Genomic DNA, 17,670 nt, shown 5'->3' on the forward strand with positions numbered 1-17,670 from the left:
AAAGTAGATCGAATGAAAGCAATTAATTATTATTATTATTAGTGCCGCCTTATCTCAGTGTGATCTTAGAAGTTCAGTAAAGTACTTAGAGATGAGTATGCAATATCATGGCATACTATCATGCAGCTGTCACTCAATATTATGTTGATGAAAAATCTCGTACCACCATCCAAAGTAGACCGAATGAAAGCAATTCATTATTATTATTATTATTAGTGCCTCCTTCTCTCAGTGTGATCTTAGAAGTTCAGTAAAGTACTTAGAGAAGAGTATGCAATATCATGGCATACTATCATGCAGCTGTCACTCAATATTATGTTGATGAAAAATCCCGTACCACCATCCAAAGTAGACCGAATGAAAGCAATTCATTATTATTATTATTAGTGCTGCTTTCTCTCAGTGTGATCTTAGAAGTTCAGTAAAGTACTTAGAGATGAGTATGCAATATCATAGCATCAATCCTGATCAGAACAGTATATAAACTATGTTGGCAAGTAACATAACTTAGGGAGTGAGCATCAAGATTTTTTTTTTTTTAATTCAATAAGATCAGCTGAGCATTTTTTGATGCATTCTTGTTTTTCGGCTTAAAGGAATAAATTCCTCAGTAAGAAAAAAAAAAGAGGAGTAAATTAGGTATTTAGTAAAAAAAAAATGTAACTTATTTTTTTCAATGATTCAAACATTTTTACATTTTGCGATTTCTCATTGCAAATTCGCCCTAATGGTGCTTTCATGCTGTTTAAGTAAAAACAAAAAATAATATTGCAAATTATATTAGAATTATAACATTAGATTTATCTAACACAAATGTTGCTAATAAAATATTAATCCATAGAATAATTATGTAGAAGAAAGAGAGAATTCAAAAGGTTATCATTATACAGATAACCCTCTTATAACGAGGATGTTAGGTTCCATAGAAATGCCGTGTTATATAAATCGTGTTATGCGAGACTTGGATCACACAGAAAAAGTAGGGTTATGTTCCGAAATCATTTTTTTTTTAAATTATATAAACACATCCAACAAAAAAAATATTTTTATTTAATTCAGGTAATTCATGTAAGTTAAGAAAACATTAACCATGAAATGAAATACATAGCATAAAATTATCACCATCATCAAATTCCTGCCATGTACCCTCAAGGGGTGTACAGGATATGATAGTACTACATGAAAAAAATTACATCATACTAACTTCCTATCTACAATTTTTTCCAAATCAGTCTGTTAGTTGTCAAGACTCCAACATTATCAGATCTTATATTTCTATCATCTAAGGCACTTTGTACCATATCAATCCACTTATACCTTGGTCTTCCTCTGGGTCGTTTTGCTGCCAACCTCGCAGAGAACACTTGTTTTGCTAATCTTTCCTCGCCCATTCAGTTTAAGTGACCATACCATCTGAGATTAGCTCTGCTAACGCATTCCTGGATGTTGACAAAGTCAAGTTCCTTCCTAATAACCTTGTTTTTAATATGATATTGAAATTGATGCCATCTGTTCACGCTTATTGTCTTTCTGAGGATTCGCATATCTGCGGTCTCTAGTCTTTGGTCAAGTGTTTTACTTCTGACCCAGATCTCAGATCCACAAATTAAAACTGGTTTAGAAACTGTCTTGGCTAATTTAGAGTTCCGACTAATTTCTTTCTTATTCCATATGAATTTATTCAATTGACTTCCTACCATACCAGCTTTGCTGATTCTGTTGTCTATTTCTATATTTAATTTACCATCGTCAGTAAAAATCGGGCCTAAGTAGCTGAAATGTTTCGCTTGTTCCACAGGTTCTCCAATCACAACACAGTTGACATTTTCAACAATTCTACCTATTTTCATTGTTTTTGTCTATTTATTGCTGACCTTCATACCATATCTATTACAACAGCAATTGAATTTAGTCAGAGAATCTTGCAGACTTGTAGCGGATTTATTTAGAAGTATAACATCATCCGCATAAAGCAAAGAGCTGACATTAACATCTCCAATTTTGATATCATGTTTAATACCACTTTCCTTCATAATGTGATCCATAGAGATAATGAATAACAGATGGGATAATGTACATCCTTGTCTCACACCAGATTTAACATTAAACCATCTTCCTGTACTTCCTTCAATTCTAACTGCTGACTTACAACTCAAATAAAGACTAAGTATTGCTTGATATAATGCCCCATTGACACCATATAACTCCAGCGTATTGAATAGCTTCTCTCTTGGCACCTTGTCATATGCCTTTTCCAGATCGACAAAACTTAAATACGGATCTTTGTTATATTCCCATGCTTTCTCGACTATTTGTTGTAAAATGAAGATCTGATCCTGACAGCCTCTATTTGGCCTGAATCCAGCTTGTTCTTCACCAAGCTTTTCTTCCACAATTCTTCTCAACCGTTTCTCAAGTATACTTGCATAGATCTTGCCAGGAATACTCAGTAGGGAAATACCTCTGTAATTCTCACATTCAGTTTTATTTCCCTTTTTATATATGGGTACTATGACAGCTCTACTCCAATCATCGGGAATTCGTACCTCTATCCAGGTTTTCTGAACTATGCAGTGCAGCAACTGTAAGACTCTTATACCACCATACTTCAGCATTTCTGGTCAAATATCATCTACCCCTGCTGCCTTGCCACATTTCAAGCCTTTGATTGCTTTTTCTACTTCAAGTATGGATATGTATTCCTGACTGCATGCCTGTTCAGTGTTTTTTACCACTGTGCTGTCATCACTGCTTGTTTCATTTAGCAGTTTTTCAAAGTAATTACTCCATACTTCAAGGATATTTTTTTCTCCTGTTTTCATGTCACCTTTATCATCTCTAACTCCTTTTACAGCACTCTTTCCTCCATTCCTAAGTTTTTTCAACAACCTCCAGAATATTTTACCACCTTCTTCATATTTATTTTCTATGTTCTTGCCAAAGTCCTCCCATGACTTTTGGTTAGCTAGTTTCACACAGTGTTTAGCTATCTTGCATTTGTCACTGTATTCTCTAAGAACACAAGCTGACTTATTTGACAGGAACTTTTGATATGCTTTCTTCTTTTCCTTCACTGCCTCTTTAACTTCCTGTGTCCACCAGGGAGTTCTGATTTTTATATCCTTGCAGACAACCGCACCGCATGCCTCTCTGACAGAATCATTCAATGTTTTCTTCAGAGTTTGCCACTGAATCGTCAAGGTTTGATTCCTGTTTTCAAACTCTTTCAATTTTTCTTCAATAATCTTTGTGTATTTTAGTCTACAGTTCACATCTGAGAGCTGCTCAACTTTTATTCGCTTTAAAACTTTCTTAAATGTTATTCTTTTCAATACGAAATTCAATTTTATCCTGCGCAAGACTAAATAGTGATCACTTCTAATTTCAAATCCTCTGTACACTGTGGTGTCCTACGCCACAGAGAAAACATCACTATTAACAATAACATAGTCAATGAGACTTTTCTTATTCTTTGTCTCTTCTCTCCATGTGAATTTGTGCACATTTTTATGTTGGAACATGGTGTTAGTAATAACTAGGCCATGTCCTGAGCAGAAATCCAACAGATATTTGCCATTATTATTAGCTTTGCTCTTTTCTCCAAATTTTCCCAAAATATTTTTGTATGTCTCACAATCATTTCCTACTCTGCTATTTAGATCCCCAACAAAGACCAACTTTTCCTTTTTCATTGTGTCAGTTGCTTTTTTCTAAAGCCTCAAAAAATTCCTTCACTTCTACCTTAGTAGAACCTTCTGTGGGACCATAGGCACAAATAAGTCTCATTATCCAGCTCCCCATTCTCATATTTGCCCACATTACTCTACTTGAGACTGACTGCCATTCAAGAAGATTAGCCTTGTATTTTGTGTTGATACTATGGCTACGTCCATGCAGTTAGCCTGGTGGCTGTGTGTTTCGCAACCATATGCCTGGGGAAGGAGTGTCCTTGGTTCGATTCCAGTTGAAGACGTGAGGAGCTTAAGGATCTTCCTTAGCCATAGCCAAGTTAGCCGATCTTGGATGTAGACAGCAGGGTTTTTTCCCCAGTTTATCTGGGGTTTTTCATCCCGCAAGCAGGCAAAACTGGCCTTCAGAACTCAACACTACGGACATAGGATACACCGGGGCATAGGGCTGACCACCTTATCCTGTGAACGGTTTGCGGTCCGATGATTAACTAACCCTTGACACCGCAAGGTAAAAGAGGGTAAAAGGAAGATGATGATGATGATACTATGGCTACTCCTTCTTTTCCTTGATTCTCACTGCCTGAATATAACATTATGTATTTATTGCTCAGAAAGATCTCAACAGTTTTTGTCTTTTTTGTTGCAGTCACCCCTATTATGTCAATCTGGTACTTATCTAATTCCTCAACTAGCTCCATTTCTTTGCCATTCAGGCTTCTTATGTTGATAGTACTGATATTTAACTCTGGTGTTGTTGAGTTGGGGTTTGTTTTCAGATTTGTTCCAGTAGCTGACTTTTCGCTGTTCGCCCTGGTTCCCTGGCAAAAACATAGGGGCCTTGTTTAACCGGGCGACGCTACAGCTAGCATGAAATTTTGTCATGTCCTACTATCATTTTTTTAGTATTGGTTTCTTATTGGTATTCTTAATGGTTTAACCAATAAGAATACAATTTGGTCAGCTAAATCCCAATTTGCCAGCCCATCCTCGTTCGTTCAGTATCCAAGTAGATATCCAACAAGGTGCACCACGAGGTGAGGATTGGACATTAGGTCAGAAGCTATGGTTGGTTCTCCACATTCCTTTAAAGGCTATGTGGAGGTCTCCTCTCAGTTATACAGCTTTGACCATTAAGCACCCCGTAAATATTATAAAATTATAAAAATTACAAATTGAACGTAAACTTCATTGCATAAATGTTTTAGGCAAAATAAAATAAAGTGCATATTTTAATCGTCATCACTGTCTTGAAAACTAACATTTCGTAGATGTTCTTTATTTATGAGTGTCCAGACTGACTTCGTCATCACTTGAAATCTCTTGGACGTAATTTGTATAATTCTCTTTGCATACTTCGGCTGGTTTAGTTATCAAGAAGTCAGTAATAGGACCCTGCTTACCACTATGCTGCAATTTTTTATTAAGTTCATAATAAGGAGATAAACAAATATCAATTGTCTCATGAATTTTCCGGATCACTCCATTTAGGGATTATTATCCATAAATAACTTCCCAACTTTCTCCAAGTTGAATCCTTCTGCTAATTTCTTTAAACTGAATTCTTTAACAGATTCATCACAATCAGAATCTCTGGCAGAACTTTCCCCACCACTTGGTTTGACGTCATCTAGTGATTATACCAGTTCCTCCTCATTTAAATCTATTTCCTCATCAATTAATTCACTAATTTTGTATTCAACCATATTGCAAAATCCCTCTAAGTGTCCATTATTATAAAAATAAATTTTTTTACATAAAAAAAAGCATTGCATATTGCATGTATCTCACCAGAAAATAAAGTGCTCATCTTGAGATTAACACACTTAGGACTGGTAGTGGGAGGACTAGGGGCCATACATGGAAGCTTGGTAAGAGTGTGATTAGCAAGGGTGTTAGAGCTAGGTATTTTACTTGGAGAGTGGTAAATGAGTGGAATAAGCTGCCAGAGTCTGTTGTGGGTGCCATGACTGTAAACGAGTTCAAGGTGAAGTATGATAGATACTGTGTGAATGCTGAATAGTTGTTCTTGACATGATGTTGGTCCACCCTCGATGAGTCTAAGGACTCCTTGGAGCTGCCCATAATAATAATAAACACTTTATACAGTAAACAATTGATGTACATGCGTGCTAAAGGGTATTTCCCCTAATATAAATTCGCTACTTATAACTACATGTATGATACGAGAAGCAAATTTAACAAAAATAAAATTTTATTTTTAATTCACGGGGTAAAAATATGAAAAGATAAAGGGTTACTGCAATTTGTAAACCGCATTGTACGAGGGTTACCTGTATATAATTTCTGCCAAATCAAAATGTAGAGCTTATAAATGCATTTTTTAAAAAATGTAATGCTAAAGTATCATCTCATTCTCAAGCAACACTGATTTTGAATGTTTACAAAACTCGTACTTCAGAATTTTGGATGTTATAACTTGTATTTCTGAACTTGTTACTGTATAGTTTTATTATTTGATAACAGAGAATGCCCTGAATTTTTAAAAAAATTGCGCCATCAAAATAAAATGTATTCAAAATATATGTGAACATTAATAATTGTAATACTTACATCTCCTATCCAAAGTGTTCCACTTTTTGTATTCATTTCAAAAGGCTGTAAGACACAACAAGATGAAAACATCGATAATAAACATTTTGAACAATACAACAAATACCACATAAATACTGACTCTAATTTATAGATATATGTAGCTTACACATGTAGAAAAATATAGAATTTTAATAAAAGACCTCAATAAAAGTCGAAACTAGTCTGGGTAGTGGCCCTTCCCTTAATGCATAACATTATACATATCTGCAAGGAGATGTGTTTTGCATTATTGGAGATACTGGGATAGGAGTGATGTTAGCTTGGTCTACCTTTGCTATGAGTTGTCCGGTGTTGTACTACCTGACCCCAGTCCTGAAGATACTTTCAGGAGCAAACTTTGTTTGCTCACACTTGGATAAAAGATTAAACTAAATTTATTATAGTCTAACCAAGTGAAAAATAAACTTTCAATATAGAATTTTATTCAAAAACTCGATATGTTTCATCCATGTAACATCGACATCATCAAGAAGACTGGTAAATAAGTTGAAAAAATGATATCATAAGAATGAGTCATGTAACATGCAGTTGAGTAGACATGATTATACTATTAGAGTTCAAAGGAATAATTATAAAAGTTTGCACACATCTAATTTTTTTTTTTTTAATACAATAAAATAACTATGAACAGTTAAATATAGTAATCACTTCCCAAAATTTGGAGACAGGCAAATAGTCAGAATGGTTAAGGTTTGAATGATTTCATAGCATTTTTTCACGTATCTAGGAAAAGAGAAAATCTGGACCTGCTGGAATGAGGAATCTTTGTCTGGTTCCAAAGAACTCAGTGCTTAGTATCAATAGCATGAGAAACAAGACCGAAGTTGTTGCAATAGTCTTGATGTTTTTGGACTGTAATCAGAGCAGAGTGGCCAGTCTGTCCAAAGTAGCAAGGATGACATGAACATAGTATTTGAAAGACACCTGGTAAGAAGAGCAATGGTATTGTATCCTCTGATTTGAAAGAAGTCTATTATTATTATTATTATTATTTCAGGCAACTCCAGGAGTCCTTAGACTCATCGAGGGAGGCCCTAAACATCATGTCCACACAACTATACGATTACATTCTCACAGTATCTATCATACCTTGTCTTGAACTCGTTCACCGTCATAGCACCCACAACAGACTCTGGCAGCTTATTCCACTCATTTACCACTCTAAAAGTAAAGAACCCAGCTCTAACACCCCTGCTAACCACACTCTTGCCCAGCTTCCATAGGTGTCCCCTAGTTCTCCCACCACCAGTCCTGATCTATATATAGAGTATATAGACTAAATTTGAGAAGAATCTGTGCTACTTATTCAGCGGTTTCTTTAGGGTAGAGTATTCAAATTTTTTTCACATATGATTATAAACTGGTCAACAGGCAATTATCAATAATTTTCTGAATGGGAGTTTCATTGTATCCATTACACATCAGACTGTTTTTAATTTTATTTAATTCATCTAACAAAAATGAATCAGAAGAGCAGATGGCATGAACCCTATGTACAGGAATTTTGATAATACCTATCTTCTGTGAAGAATGATGGTGAAAGTTCAAGTGAATGCATCTGCGGTAAAGGTTGGTTTTCGATAAACTGAAAATTTCATATGACCCATAGGATTTAGAATTATTAAGGTAGCCAAAATGAGTAGACAGTTGTTGGATTCAAATTTGATAGCAAACCAGATAGAGGAGTACAGAGAGTTTATTTTTTCAGGAACCAAAGTAATTCTGACTGAGTAGGATCAGACCAAAAAGATTATTATTTATATTATTATTACGTGACACCTCTGGGGAGTCTAAGGATTCATCATGGGAGGGCACTCTACTTTGCTAAATACATCTCACCCTCTCCACTACTACTTAATTCTCCTACTACAATTAACACCATCTACCACTCATCATCACCAACAACAGTATTTTTTGTCTGTATGAGGGATGAAAAACTCGAGTTTCCGGGAGGGGAAAACCCTGCTACCTCCATATAAGATCGGAGAATATCAACAATATCAAATGATATCAACAAAACAAAGCCACACACGAAGTTGAGGAAAATAGTGTGGAAGAGTTGATCTTCTAGATGCTATATAAAATAATCTGCTAAAGCTAATGAGATAGGACTGCCCATTCCTTCAATTTGAATGAACTGTTTCCACCATGTAAAATAGCTTGTATTGATGGTGAATTTAAATAGGATAACGATGTCTTCCAGAAAATCTAACTGCAAAAATTGAAGAACCTCTTGTAGTAGGATGCAGTGAGATTCTAAAGATACAAGAAAGATATCTTGCAAGGTGGTAAGTGGAAGCCTCCAGTCTCTTCCCTCTTTTGCACATGCAGTGTGGTTGACACCCTTAATGGCATACTAAACAACACACCCAATTTAAGTAGGGAGTCGATATACCACCCTCCATCTGAGAGTACAACAGTCAAGCTGCTAGGAGGTCGATGCCATGCAACCGGCTAGTGAATAATCTTGATGACACTTATCCAACCAAATTTTATATGTATTATAAATTTAGTTTAATCCTTTATCCAAGTGTGAGCAAACAAAGTTTGTGCCTGAAAGTATCTTCAGGACTGTTGTACCACCTTACCCCAGTCCTGAAGATACTTTCAGGTGCAACTTTGTTTGCTCACACTTGGATAAAGGATTAAACTAAATTTATTATAGTCTAACCAAGTGAAAAATAAACTTTCAATTATGTGGAGGGAGCCAGAGTACAGCAGTACACATGGAGCACTGTCAAGGCTACACATAGATAACTGTGCATTTCCTGGGTGGGAGCTGTGTTCATGGGTCTTTCCCCCACCCTCCACAAATTACATGTTGCTTTAAATTTATATCATTATGTATTGTGGTTGGTTGGTTGGTTTGGAACTCATTAGTACACAGAGAACAAAGGTCATACTGCATTACTAACAAGATTAGAGAAGCATACAAGGTAATAAAAAATTACTATTATTAAGAGAGACCTCCAGAGAACCAGACTCATCGAGGGACACATGGAGCACTGTCAAGGCTACACATAGATAACTGTGCATTTCCTGGGTGGGAGCTGTGTTCATGGGTCTTTCCCCCACCCTCCACAAATTACATGTTGCTTTAAATTTATATCATTATGTATTGTGGTTGGTTGGTTGGTTTGGAACTCATTAGTACACAGAGAACAAAGGTCATACTGCATTACTAACAAGATTAGAGAAGCATACAAGGTAATAAAAAATTACTATTATTAAGAGAGACCTCCAGAGAACCAGACTCATCGAGGGAGGCCACATACTACACACATCAGCTATAGTACTTATTCTTGAATTCATTCCCACTGCTTGCACTCACAACATCCAAAGGCAATCTATTCCAATCACACACCACTCTCTGAGAGAAAAATCTAGCCCTCATACCCTTCATTCTCAGCTTCCAAGGATGCCCTCTCGTCCTTTCCCCCACCCTCCATAAACTGAAATCCTGTATGACCCTTTCAGAAGTTTGTAAGTCTCAATCATATCACCCCTCTTTCTCCTGTATGCTAGTGTCCCTACAAATTCTCAATCTGTCTTCATAATCAGTATTCTACAAAAATAGAGAGCTAAATAAGTAAATAACATTATTTAAATAAGTAATAAAAATAAGTAAATTAAGGGAAGTGGCCCTTCCCTTAATGCATAACATTAGACATATCTGCAAGGAGATGTGTTTTGCATTATTGGAGATACTGAGACAGGAGTGTTAGTATCTTGCTCCACCTTTGCAAGGAGTCGTCCTGGTGTTGCACCACCTTACCCCAGTCCTGAAGATACTTTCAGGCACAAACTTTGTTTGCTTACACTTGGATAAAGGATTAAACTAAATTTATTATATTAAATGACTATGGAAGGATGACTTTAATGAATGGTGATAGTAAGAAGGTAACAGAAGCAAATGAAATTAGTTCAGTTAATAAGTATTTTACAAGAGTGGGACATCCAGATGGAGATATTTCAATGCCAAATATGGAATTAACTGAGAGAATAGAGATAGATGAACTTAATGTGCTTACAGTAATTAAGAACCTTAATGTGAACAGTCATGGGATTAGATGACTCATTAGCCTTTGTATTATAATAACGTGCAAGAGAACTTGCACCTACTCTAACCAAGCCTGGTAATTTAAGCCTCAGTTCTGGGATCATACCAAGGGAGTGTAAAGAGGGCAAAATAGTTCCACAGCATAAAGGAGGTTGAATACAGAGTAGCAACTTGGGAGTGGTGATTAAAGTACTGAAGTTGATAAAAGACAGAACTCAGGACTGCGTGGACAGGAACATGACACTTTATAGGGCTAACATGGTTCTATGACAAGTAGGTCTTGTCTTAGTAATCTACACACTTTTAATAAGTGCAATTGGATTGGATAAAGGAAGTGGCTATTCAATGATACTGAAGAATTTGCAAATGCATTTCAGAGCATACCACATGGAACTCTGCTGCATGAACTGAAACAAATGAGGATGGATATGAGACTGATCATTTGGATAACAGGGTGGTGATGGTTAGATATCAAAAAGTGGTGCATGGAGAATTTGAATCCAGGAGAAGGCAGGTGACAAGTGTTCACTACAGATCTCTGTACTTGGTCTACAGCAAGAAAAACAACAGAACAGCAGATCTACATCATCAATGAAGATGATGTAGAGATCATGCATAGACTGGTGTATGTGCAAAAGTATATGGCTGACAGTTCAGGAAGTTCATGCACTTTGGGATGAAGATGTCACAAGCTGTGTATTATACTGCAAGAACCTGATTAAACCAGGGATATGAGGTGGACTGTGGACAGGGAGTTGAGGTTTAGAAGGCATATTACACAGGTAACCATAACACACCAAATTTGTGGATGCTGAGTAACCGAGTGATGGCAGGAATAGAGTGGTTATTGTTCCCCTATATGACTTTAATAAGCCACATCTGCACTACTGCAGAGATCTGGTCACTTGGATTCTGTTGGGATGAAGAGTATCCAGAGGCAAGCAACAAAGAATGAAAGCTGACAGGCAAAAAAAAAAAAAAGAGGAGACATGACAGTAGTATATATGTCTCAACTGAATAGTTTTTGGACAAAATGTGAGAAATTTTTAATTGATGTAAGATTCTGATGACCTTATGTAGTGTTCTAATAGATTAATTAGATGTTTAGATAAGGCGTAAGTTAGAGAATTTATGCCATCTACTACAGATCTGTCAGGTTGTGAATTTTTAGTAACGATAAAGTTGTGAAGGAACAGAATCTAATGACATTAAGTGGCTCCCAAAATGACTAGTCATTTTGGGGGCCAATTTGAGACATTTTTAAATAAATTGTTTTCTACTGACATCCTTGCAACTCTTGACATTGTATACCTCTTAAACAAAGTTTCTGTTGATGTGTTAGAACTCTTTACACCATATGCTATTGACTTATTTGAATATTGTCTCTGGTCAAATTTTTTTTTCCAGTGAATCGATACATTTTAGAAACAAAAATTTGGCCTTGCTATGGGCAGTCCCCTTCTATCCTACTTCAGCTGACCTTTTCATGGAGAATTTTGAGAATACTTTTGTAATAGAAACAAGACTAAAGCCAGCAGTACAGGGAGATAAGTGGATAATATCCATATTATTTGGAAACATGGCCTTCCAAGTCTGCAAAAATTTCTACATTCCCTTAACTCTTATAAACCTATTATGAAATTTACATTAGAGTAGAAAAGATGAAAACTTCCTTTCCGTGATGATCTCATCACTAAAAAGCTTGAAAGTGGTGTTATTCTTAGTGTATCATCAACTACCTTCATGCCTCATCCCTTCACCATCCTCAAAAATAAGGCATAATCCACACCCCTAAAGAACAGAGCAGTTTCTATTATACAAAATGATGAATGACTCAAGACAGAACTCCAGTTGATCAGATATTATTTTCAAACCCTACCACTCCCATTAACCAACATATCCAATACAAAGACCCCATCACAATACCATATATTGGAAGTCTATCAATTAAACTAGTTTCTCTTTTTAAACATCACAACATCAGAGTAACAATTCAAACTGTTCGTAGCCTCTCTCCTAAAGATAGTACACCTTTCTACAAATACCTACAAGTATATAAAATTCCATGGAAATCTAATATAATATTGTCAAAACATTAGAAACAATACTTCTGTTTTGGATAGAAATCGGTGCATATATTAATATTAATATAATACATATACATATTATATGTATAAGTACAGTTCCACTAATAATATATATTGGTGGAGCTGTACTTCAGGAAGTGAATGAGATTCAGGATCTTGGAGTGATGGTAGACAATGGACTGAAGTCCCAAGGGCACATCACAAGTGTTACAAAGACTGCACACTGTATTGCTGCTATGATAAAAAAGTGCACTGATATATAGGGATAAGGTGATGGTGCCGCTATATAAGGATTGGTCAGACCACATTATGGACAATTGTGTTCAGATTTGGTCACTTGGTTTTCATTGTGATGTGCTCACTGACAACTCTCCACATAAAAAAAAAAAATCTACTTCTCACACTCTTCTTCTTCACCACATCTTTATACAGCTTCCAGGATTGACCTCATATTCTTCCCATCTTAACAACCACTCTTTTCATAATTTCTTCTGTATAAATCTGATAAATTAATACAACACTCTGGAGTGTTTGTTATGAAGAGCGTTTGGGAGAATGCAGATTACAGAGGTTTGTGGTAGGAGGAAAAGAGGAGATATGATAGAGAACATCAAGTTAGTTAAGGGATTCTATAAAATTAATACAGAAGAAATTATAAAAAGAGTGGATGTTAAGATGAGAAGAACGAAAGGCAATTCCTGGAAGTTGTATAAAGACGTGGTGAAGAAGAGTGCGAGGAGTAGATTTTTTATGTGGAGAGTTGTCAGTGAGTGGAATGCACTGCCTGAGTGCATTATAAATGCAGGTAAATAACTTCAAAGCTCATTATGATAGATATGTTGCTGATTGAGTGGGTCTCCCACAATGAGTCTGTTGACTCCACTGAGATTACCAAAAATGATAATAATATTAGTCAATCTATAAGAAAGATTAAGAAATACTTCTTACAATATATAGTAGCATGCCTTAGTTAGCTCAAAGGTGTGATTCACCTGATCTCAGAATGGCCGACACTAACTTGCACTAGCCAAACTTATTTAGAATAGGATAAGGATAATCCCTTGCAGTCTTCTGTTTTACCATCTACTGAAAATGTTCTCCCACATCGATCCTATAAAATTCCTTTAGTGATTTATCTCTTTCTCTTTATATACGAGGGTGGTCTGAAAAGTTCTCAGCCTCGACCATAGATGGCAACACTATTGGCAGGATTTTTTTTTTTTCTAAGTTGGTACATCTGTCATAAGCATCAATGTGAAATTGCAAGTCATTCTATTAAATAGTTTGTTTTTATACAGCTGTCTGAAACAAAAATGTTGTCTGTATCCCTTGAAATGGATAAAATTGAGTATCATGCAGTTATAAAATTCTCTGTGAAAGAAGGTTTAATGGCAAAAAAATTCATTCCAAGTTCATAAAAGTTTATGGGTACTCTTCTCCTTTGTTTTCGACAATTAAGAAATGTGCTGCCGAGTTTAAACGTGGCCGTGCAAGCCTTGAAGATTATCCATGTGAAGGACGTCCAAAAAGTGTAACAACCAGAAATCACTGATCAATGCACAATATGGTACTGGATGACCGCAGAGTCAAACTGCGTGAAAATGCTGAGACTATAGGCAGTTCAAAAATAATGTGTAGGATACATTTTGCATGAAGAATTGCAAATGTGGACAGAAGCCAGTTGTTCAGTGTCAAAGAAGACAAAGTCGGTTCCATTAGCAGAAAAGGTCATGGCATCAATGTTTTGGGATGCTAAAGGCATTTTTGTTTATTAATTATCTTAAAAAAGGGTAAAACAATAACTGGGAACATTATTCCGATCTTCTAACCAGACTAGAGGAAAAAATTTATGAAAAAAGACCCGGTTTGCAGAAGGAAAAAATCATCTTTCATCAGGACAATGCACCTGCCCACAAAGGTGTTTTGGCAATGGGAAAATTAAGGGATCTGCACTATGAATTGTTGGAACATCCACCATATTCCCCAGATTTGGCTCCTCTGACTTCTATCTCTTCCCAAAACTAAAACTCTTCCTCGCTGGTCAGCGTTTTTCTTCGAATCAAGAGGTGATTGCAGCTGTAGGAGGAGTATTTTGCAGATCTTACTGAGAACCACTATAGTGGTTCTCAGTAAGGAGGACGTGATAATGGTGCTGGAGCATCGCTGGAATAAATGTATTAGTCTTAAGGGAGATTATGTTGAAAAATAAAAATAATTTTGAAATTATAAATTTGTTTTTTCATTGTTAGGCTGAGAACTTTTGAGACCACCCTCATACAGGGTAGTCATAATTAAAGAGGTGTTCAGAACCCTGTAGCGAAAAATGTATTGGACATAGTTCAATCAAGTTTTGTGTTAGTACTCTGGAACATGGTGTTTTTACAGAAGATAAAAAAATTGTACAAAATTCTGCCACAAGGGGAAATTTGGCACTATAAGCACATGATATTTGCATAATCTCACTGTTTCTTCTGATGAGTTGGTGGATATAAGGAAGGCCAAAACAGATTCGTGTCATTTTGATAAGACTAAAGTATTATGGATCTCACCTTACAGGAACATGTGTTGCTAGTCAAGCTTTACTATCAACAAAGTGGTAACACTAATGCTGCACTTCAAGAATTCTGGCATTTGAAGGATAGGAGAAAGGTCCAATGATAATAACAAATCTTAGAAAAATGATTTGAAAATAGCAGATTTTTAGCAGTAAGATGTTTCTGTTTGAAGGCACAAACAGATTATTCCTCAACAAGTTGATGATTACAACTGCCACTGTGGAAGATGTAATGAACACAGCACAAGGGTTCAGCAGTACTCGGCAATATGAAGGTAACTGAATATACCATACTCAACTATGTGGAAAATTCAATGTTAAATGCCGAGGTTTTTTCCTCTGCAAGATCTTCCATACTCAAGCTTTGCTTCATGGTGATGCAGAAACTTGACTGCAGTTTGCCCAGACATTCTTAGCTCGAATGGAGATGGATGATGCACGGTCATGAAAGATCTTGTAAAGTGATGAGGCCCATTTTTATCTGAACGGTAGTGTTAACTCACACAATTGCCGCAATTTGAACTGCAAATAACCCACATGTTCCATCAGACCCCCTTTACATTCATTGAAAGTCACATTGTGGCATGGTTTCACTGCATTGTTTATTATCAGTCTGTACTTTTTCGAAGAACTTCGCCAGATAGGATCAGTGACTTGTATCACCTCTGATGTTAGGTATCGAGAGAGAGAGATGCTCTGCAACTTTGTTATTCCGCAACTGCAGCAGTGAAAATGCCTTTACTCTACCATATTCATACAGGATGGACTATCTCACGTTGAATTGCCAGTACAGTGAATGTTGCAAAAAACTCTTCAGAGAACACGAAGTGATTAATCATGCATTTCCAACAGATCTTAGAAAATCATAGCCATCTGAAACACATGGTGTATGTTCCTGATTTAGCAACCTCAAAAGACAGAATGATGCAGTGTGTGAGGCAAATCAATGCTGATCTGCTGCATTTTGTTGTAGAAAATGTCATTCACAGAATGCAGTTCTTCAAACATCTGAAAGGAGGCTATGTTGAACCACATCAATAACTTATACAAACTTGAAAATTGATTTGTTGTGTCTCTTCTAGCCATTACTGTTTAATTAATCAAAAACCATGTGCTTATATATAGTGCCAAATGTCCCCTAGTGGCAGAATTTTGTACTATTTTTTATCTTCTGTAAATAAAAATGCCATGTTCCAGAGTGTATGCTAGCCTGGTTAGCATATCCACTCTCCGGCCATTTCCACTCTCCATTTCAGCTGCAGGTTCAACTCCCACCAAATGGATGTTTGTGATCATCCTACTAACCAATTACCATATGTACTGCTGTGGCCTATGTCCTGGTGCAATGTGATCCTTAATGTCTTTGCACCATAAAACATCAAATCAACCAAGTTTTGAATTTTGTCCAATACATTTTTTGCTACAGGGCTCTGAACACCTCTTTAATTATGGCCATCCTGTAGCCATAATTAAAGAAGAGGGTGCCATTGACAACAGGTTCTGCTTATGTGGCAAGACAGTCAGTATATGTTATATCAGTAGGTGAGGTAGCACAGCATTAAGATATACATCACGACTTTTCAAACATTTATAATTAAAATTATAATAAAAGGAATTAACTCACATAAAATATTATTTTCAAACATTTCTGCATCAAGTTAAACTTTTCCTCAAATAGTTTCAAATTTGAAAAAGAAAATAAATGAAATAACTTAGTGCACTGAACATGCCAAAAGCCATTTCAGCAGTATCCCAATTTACTAAATTTTGTAACCCACAAACTCTTAATTTATCCTCATCATGCTTACTCTAGCTCTCAATTCAATGCAGCACTTACTGTACTCTACTATGAAACCCAAGGAACCAAATCATATCTGGATTAGTACTATAATCGGGATATGATTTCATCACAGTCTTGGGATGCTACTCATCAATATTATTATAACATCTTGATAATGATTTGTTTTTAACACTTCTGTAGTTATCTCCTGAATTTCAATTCGTGATCACTTCAGTATCATCCTCATCAATGCAATTTGATTTGGTTTGTAAGCTGTTTACATTACAAGCTGGGTCATATTTTATATTAAAATCACGTGATAAGCGTTTAACAAAGGGCAGGTGGGAAGAGAACAAAAAGTTTGAAAACTGTCTACGTGGTACAAAAAGCATTCCATGAAAGTAAGAGGAAACATTACGAAAGTGTACTATGGGAATATTCCAGTTCTTAAATCTCAAAAGAAATCAAAAGATATATATATATATACAATTAAGAAACTCACAACAGATCAAGACTATATTTATGATTACTTGGGCAAAGGATTAAACAAGGATGTAATTTCTTGTCAAGTATAATTTAATACTATATTTATTTTAAAGAAAACTAAACAAATTCATCGTCTGAATGCACACACATATGTGAATGCGATGAGCTGCATGGGGAGGGGACACCGAATCTAAAAATATGTTTGTTGTTAGCATGTTTATTTTACTCATCATTAAAATGACTTATCAACATTACGTAATACATTTAATGAGTGAAGCAAACACCCATATATTCGGAGGGGGGGGGGATAAATATAAATAAAAACTTACCACTCTTAAACTACACTCGTACGTCCTAATTTCGTTTAGTTTGTGACAGCAGCCTGCAGGTTGCTAGAG

The 17,670-nt window shown here is 36.0% G+C and overlaps 1 protein-coding gene across 3 annotated transcripts in view; it reads right to left on the reverse strand.

Moving 5' to 3' along the window:
* The window catches only part of Secp43 (tRNA Selenocysteine associated protein), a 267,297-nt gene extending 249,647 nt beyond the window's left edge, over positions 1 to 17,650 (reverse strand). For 2 of the 3 annotated variants that reach the window (XM_090409764.1, XM_090409762.1), the window contains exons 1-2: positions 17,602 to 17,650; positions 6,264 to 6,308 (exon numbers count right to left, since the gene is read on the reverse strand). In XM_090409764.1, the coding sequence (XP_090265890.1) occupies positions 6,264 to 6,299 (36 nt within the window). In that variant the 5' untranslated portion in view covers positions 6,300 to 6,308; positions 17,602 to 17,650. Of the gene's footprint in view, positions 1 to 6,263; positions 6,309 to 17,288; positions 17,307 to 17,601 lie in introns of those variants that run through there. The other variant, XM_090409763.1, reaches the window with a different exon arrangement.
* Between the last annotated feature and the right edge of the window lie 20 nt (positions 17,651 to 17,670).

Source organism: Typopeltis vanoorti, chromosome 20, assembly GCF_054136105.1.
Source record: "Typopeltis vanoorti isolate ZY-2024b chromosome 20, IOZ_Tvanoo_1.0, whole genome shotgun sequence".
Lineage (NCBI taxonomy): Eukaryota > Metazoa > Arthropoda > Arachnida > Uropygi > Thelyphonidae > Typopeltis > Typopeltis vanoorti.